The 6,233-nt window shown below is 50.7% G+C and overlaps 1 protein-coding gene across 1 annotated transcript; it reads right to left on the bottom strand.

Annotated features, from left to right (window-relative positions):
* Window positions 1-3,895: 3,895 nt before the first annotated feature.
* LOC124699964 (63 kDa globulin-like protein) lies at window positions 3,896-6,022 on the bottom strand. Its single transcript, XM_047232175.1, has 5 exons — window positions 5,623-6,022; window positions 5,163-5,338; window positions 4,997-5,056; window positions 4,642-4,932; window positions 3,896-4,563 (listed from the first exon to the last, which is right to left on the bottom strand). The coding sequence occupies exons 1-5, from the start codon at window positions 6,020-6,022 to the stop codon at window positions 3,913-3,915; spliced, it is 1,578 nt and encodes a 525-aa protein (XP_047088131.1). The 3' UTR covers window positions 3,896-3,912.
* Window positions 6,023-6,233: the final 211 nt, after the last annotated feature.

Genomic DNA, 6,233 nt, shown 5'->3' with positions numbered 1-6,233 from the left:
TTCTCTCCACCTCAAGAAGCAAACACTTGTGTGAGACTGTGCATTGATTCCTACATACTTGCATATTGCACTTGTTATATTACTCTATGTTGACAATTATCCATGAGATATACATGTTATAAGTTGAAAGCAACCGTTGAAACTTAATCTTCCTTTGTGTTGCTTCAATACCTTTACTTTGATTTATTGCTTTATGAGTTAACTCTTATGCAAGACTTATTGATGCTTGTCTTTAAGTACTATTCATGAAAAGTCTTTGCTTTATGATTCGATTTGTTTACTCATGTCATTACCATTGTTTTGATCGCTGCATTCATTACATATGCTTTACAATAGTATGATCAAGGTTATGATGGCATGTCACTCCAGAAAGTATCTTTGTTATCGTTTACACGCTCGGGACGAGCGAGAACTAAGCTTGGGGATGCTGATACGTCTCAGACGTATCGATAATTTCTTATGTTCCATGCCACATTATTGATGATATCTACATGTTTTATACACATTATATGTCGTATTTATGCATTTTCCGGCACTAACCTATTAACGAGATGCCGAAGAGCCGATTCTTTGTTTTACTGTTGTTTTTGGTTTGAGAAATCCTACAAAGGAAATATTCTCGGAATTGGACGAAATCAACGCCCGGGGTCCTATTTTTGCACGAAGCTTCCGGAAGACCGAGGGGAAAGGAAGTGGGGCCACGAGCGCCGCCACAGCGAGGGCGGCGCGGCCCGGCCTGGCCGCGCGGCTCTGGCGTGTGGGGCCCTCGTGTGGCCCCAGCGTTGCCCTTCCGCCTACTTAAAGCCTTCGTCGCGAAACCCCCGATGCAGAGAGCCACGATACGGAAAACCTTGCTTGAGACGCCGCCGCCGCCAATCCCATCTCGGGGGATTACGGAGATCACCTCCGGCACCTCTGCCGGAGAGAATCATCTCCGGAGGACTCTTCACCGCCATGGTCGCCTCCGGAGTGATGAGTGAGTAGTTCACCCTGGACTATGGGTCCATAGCGGTAGCTAGATGGTTGTCTTCTCCTCATGTGCTTCATTGTCGGATCTTGTGAGCTGCCTAACATGATCAAGATCATCTATCGTAATTCTATATGTTGTGTTTGTCGGGATCCGATGGATAGAGAATACTATGTTATGTTGATTATCAATCTATTACCTATGTGTTGTTTATGATCTTGCATGCTCTCCGTTATTAGTAGAGGCTACGGCCAAGTTTTTGCTCTTAACTCCAAGAGGGAGTATTTATGCTCGATAGTGGGTTCATGCCTCCATTAAATGCTGGGACGGTGACGAGAAAGTTCTAAGGTTGTGGATGTCTTGTTGCCACTAGGGATAAAACATTGATGCTATGTCCGAGGATGTAGTTATTGATTACATTACGCACCATACTTAATGCAATTGTACATTGTTTTGCAACTTAATGCTTGGAAGGGGTTCGGATGATAACTCTGAAGGTGGACTTTTTAGGCATAGATGCATGCTTGGATAGCGGTCTATGTACTTTGTCGTAATGCCCAATTAAATCTCACAATATTCATCATATCATGTATGTGCATTGTCATGCCCTCTCTATTTGTCAATTGCCCGACTGTAATTTGTTCACCCAACATGCTATTTATCTTATGGGAGAGACACCTCTAGTGAGCTGTGGACCCGGTCCATTCTTTTACATCGAATACAATCTCTTGCAATACTTGTTCTACTTGTTTTACGCAAACAATCATCATCCACACTATACATCTAATCCTTTGTTACAGCAAGCCGGTGAGATTGACAACCTCAGCTGTTTCGTTGGGGCAAAGTACTTTGGTGTGTTGTGCGGGTTCCACGTTGTGTGGAATCCTGGTGTTGCTGCACATCTCGCCACCTTGACCTTCAACGTGCTTCTTGGCTCCTCTCCTGGTTCGATAAACTTGGTTTCTTTAGAGGAAAACTTGCCATGTCACGTATCAATGCCCACATTTGCCTTTCTGGCGATGCCCACATTGGCCCTTCTTTTAAACACGATTAGATGTACCAATCACTTTCGACACAACAATTTTACCTAGAAAATTTCGAGCAGAGATTTTTGACTCCTGAGATCTTGTACAACAAGCGTGTTAAAAATTCGAAAATTACATTAACAAGTTAAAAAAATTGATTTTAAAAGTAGCTAGTTGTAAATATAAATGTCGAACATTTTATATTTTAAACAACATAGAAATAAAAATGTAGATTTTAAAATAGCGATTTCATATCTTCAAATTAGAGATTTTTGACTCCTGAGATCTGAACACGGCCCGCATTCTCTCCTCTCCTCTCGAAGGCTCTCGTCTCTGCCCCTTGAGAGTCGTCTACTCCGCCCCGGGCCAAACCGAAGCCCTCGCCGGCGGCGATGCCGTCCGGAGAAGGTGGAGGAGAGGCGCCGGTATTAGTATAGGTTGTAGTTGTAGATACTTCCGGCTACTTGCCGTGCTGTGGCGTGATGCCAGAAGATGGGATCCAGATCTCGCGGGCCGGTTCTGGATGCTCCTGGTTCTGCTCTTCACCGCCGTTCATCTCCGGTGGCAGGAGGTGTGGCGGAGGCGGAGACGGGCGCCATGCATCTTCATCAATAAGGCCCCTTCTTTTTCCCCCTTCAGGCGTTTCCTTCTGATGCTCTTCCGCGGCATCAGACGGAGACCAGATTGGTGCTCCTTCACGCCACCGTGGTGGTGGCTGATCGGATTTAGCTGTGATGGTCAAGCCTCTCTCAATAAGCGGAGCTTTCTTCCTCCCCAGTGGTAATCTGTTGCTTCTTGCTTTCCTCTCTCTCGGGCCTTGGTGGTGTCGAAGGAGGTCGGAAGTGGCTGGTGGATTCTCGCAAGGAAGGAGGAGATCGAGGAGATCCTCTCAAGTCCGTGATCAACCAAGCGCGAGGCAGGCTGTGCCTCGGCTATCCATTGCCGATATGGCGGCAAAAATGCAACCTCCACCGTGGAGGCCCCTTCTCCTTTGCTTGCGGTAGCTCGACGGCGTCTTGCCACCAAGTGGTATTGTCCCCGGTGGCTCGACGACGGCCGTTGGCGAGGAGATCTTCGCCGGAAGGGAGTCCACGAGCTGCTCGCTCCTGTTCCTCGGCGGCGACGCTCGGAGGACGCCGGCGACCGGTGGTAGAGACACCCAAGTCCTCGATTGCTTTGATTTAGTTCTTTTCGGGGTGTTTTTACGTAAAGTGCAAGCCCCTTTCTTCAAATACTAGGTTCTTAGAGCGAGTGTTGTATAAGGGGTTTTTTGCAAATCTTTGTACCTACCACATTAATGAATGAAATCCTGGGGTCTTCTAGACCCCTCCCTGAGTTCAAAAAAAAAAACTCCTGAGATCTTGTACAACAAGCGTTTTAAAAATTCAAAAATTACATTAACAAGTTATAAAAAATTTGTGATTTTAAAAGTAGCTAGTTGTAAATATAAATGTCGAACATTTTATATTCTAAACGACATAGAAATAAACATGTAGATTTTAAAATAGTGATTTCATATCTTCAAAAATATGGACTTCGTAATTTTCGTATAATTCCGAATATATTACATGTTTCTACCTTTTGCTTACCGGTGGCATCTGCTAGTGCGCCACTGCTATATAAGCTTACTAGTGACGCACTACGATGTGCGCCACTGCTAGATGTTACCAGTGGCGCGTTAGATGCGCCACTGGTAAGCAAAACAGGTGCGCCGAAGAGCCAAAATGACTTTCCCATGAAAATACACATCGAAAACGAAGATACTCCGGGCGTATTAACTCTTATTTATTCTACTCCCGCGTAGACATACATAGAAGTCCACCTCTTATTAAACTCACTTTCAAAAAAAAAAAACTCTTCTTAAACTGCTCGTGCTCCCGCTCACTCACTCACTGTCACAATGTCACCTGTCTTGCAGCTTCAGAAAGCACCGGTTGCCATCCTCAGGAAACTCTCCACGGCCTCCTCGCCGCGACCGCGGTGGCGCCATTCTTCCTCCCCCTGCCCCTGCTGCTCGTCTGGTCCGGCGAGGAATCCCTTGTCCTGCTGGGCCCGGAGCACCTCCTCAACCTCCCTCGCCGGCGCGCCGAACGCCAGCTCCTTGGCGGGACTGTCCAGCTTCCCCAGCACGTTGTTCTTCCCGGCGAGCCACACCCTCTCGTTGTTCTCGGCGTTGATCTCGAAGCACACGACCTGAAGGTTGCTGCTGCCGCGGGACGACGAGATCTCCACGACGGGGTGGCCCGGTGGCACCACGAACGCCGAGCCGGGCGACACGCGCGCGCGGATCGTTTCGTACTGCTCATGCTGCTGCTGTTGCTGCTCCTCCGACTCCGACTCCGACTCTGACCCGCTGCCGCGTCCTTGGTGCTGGTGTTGTTGCTCGCGCTCGTCGTCTTCTTCTTCCTCGCGGCCCGTCTGACCTTGTTGGTGGCGCTGGCTCTGGCCTTGTTGGTGGCGCTCGCTGTCCTGCGACAGGTGCGGGCACACGATCTCCACCTCGCCCTCGCCTTCCAGCACCAAGGCGATCTTGACGGACTGCGTGTTGTAGTACGGCGCGGTCATGGAGCCCTGCCGATCAAGACATGCAAGCAGTTTCAGTAACGAAGTGACAGTTTCAGTTTCGAGCATAATGGAAGCGTCGCGCACCGCGGTGATGTTGGCGAAGGCGACACGGATGTCATGGTCGCCGAGGGCTTGGAAGCTGCGGGCGTCGGCCTCGTAGATGCGGCCATGGCGGTTGGCGACGGTGGGCCTCTGCTGCAGGAGGTTGTAGGTGCCGCGCGACTCGCCGCCGAACGGGGGGAGAGGCCAGTGGTGGCTCTGGCCGCCCTCAGACGCCTGGCGACGCAGCTCCCGGACCTGCTCCTCGGACGCGCGGATGATGAACCCCTTCTCCCCCTGCCTCCCGAACAGCTTCTCCAGCCGCTCCTCTGAAGTCTGTCCATCGACGCATCGTCAGTTCTCTGCTAAACCAATTTGCGGAGACACGATTTGTGTATACCTTGAAAGCAGCTCTCTGGACGCGTTTGCTCAAGCTTGAGACGACCGACAGGTCGAAGTTCTGCATGCCACAGTGTATATATCCACGTGTCAGTGTATGCACATGTTCAAATTTGAACTAAAACAATGACACTGATTATGGTTACGAGGGAGTTAGTGAGTTCTACCTGGAACTTGCCAGGCACGGAGATGGTGTGGAGAATCTTGGCGACGATCAGCTTTCTCCGGCCGTCGGTGTTGGCCAGGTGCATGATCGATCCGGCCGGCGCCACGAAGGCATCACCCTGACGGACGGTATAGGACCTCCTCTCGCCGTTCTCGATCAACGTCAGCACTCCCTCGCCTGCAGAAGTCACTCGTGCAAGATGAATAAAACATACGGTTTTGCTATGCCTCAGTTTTCTTAAGTCCAAATCATTTAAAAGATTGTTGGAGTTGCATTTTTCTGTAAAAAAGTGTAATTGCACTCTTTTTTATCAGAAATAATGTAAGATTAGACTGAGTTGCACTTTCTTTGAAGTGTAGTTACACTTTTTAAGTGACTAAAAATTAATATGTTAACTGAGACATACACACATCCAGAACATATGACGGTGCCGTGCGTGCGTCAACCGTGCAGTCATATACCTTGAGCGACGTAGCCGATGCCGTCGGCGTCGGTGTACCCCGGCCCGACGAAGGAGCGAGGGTCGGCCTCCAAGAAGGCGAGGCGGTAGTTCTTGATGCCCCGGAGGAGCCTGGACTCCTCGTTGAACGGGCGAAGGGCCTTGATGAAGCCCTGGTCGCTCTGGAGGATGCTCCGGAAGCTGCGCGGGCCGAACACGTACGGCCGGCGGCTGTCCTGCTCCTGATGCCCCTCATGTTCGCGGTCGCCGCGACGGCCGCGGCCCTGCTCCTCCCTCCCATGATGCTGCTCCCATTGCTCGCCGCGCCTGCCCTCCTCCTTCCTGGAGGCCCCAACGGCCGCCACGAAGAGGAGACCGGCTGCGAGGAGGAAGAGGAGAGGGATGGTTGCTCTGATCGCCATGATTTACTCGTTGCTAGCTCTGGTGCTGGGAGTGGAGCTTCAGCCATCCTATTTGTAGCTCGCGAGCTTCTGTACGTGGCATGGTGGCGCGGCTACGTGGAGGGAAGCTGCGTGGCAGGGGAGAGGCGGGTCGCCACGTCCAGCGGCGATGCTTATCCGGCCTTGGGCAGGGTGCGCTCCAGCGTGTGTGTCGCCTGTCGTGGCGTGCTCG

Source organism: Lolium rigidum, chromosome 3 (assembly GCF_022539505.1).
Source record: "Lolium rigidum isolate FL_2022 chromosome 3, APGP_CSIRO_Lrig_0.1, whole genome shotgun sequence".
NCBI lineage: Eukaryota > Viridiplantae > Streptophyta > Magnoliopsida > Poales > Poaceae > Lolium > Lolium rigidum.
This window is presented reverse-complemented; position numbering and strand designations above follow the sequence as displayed.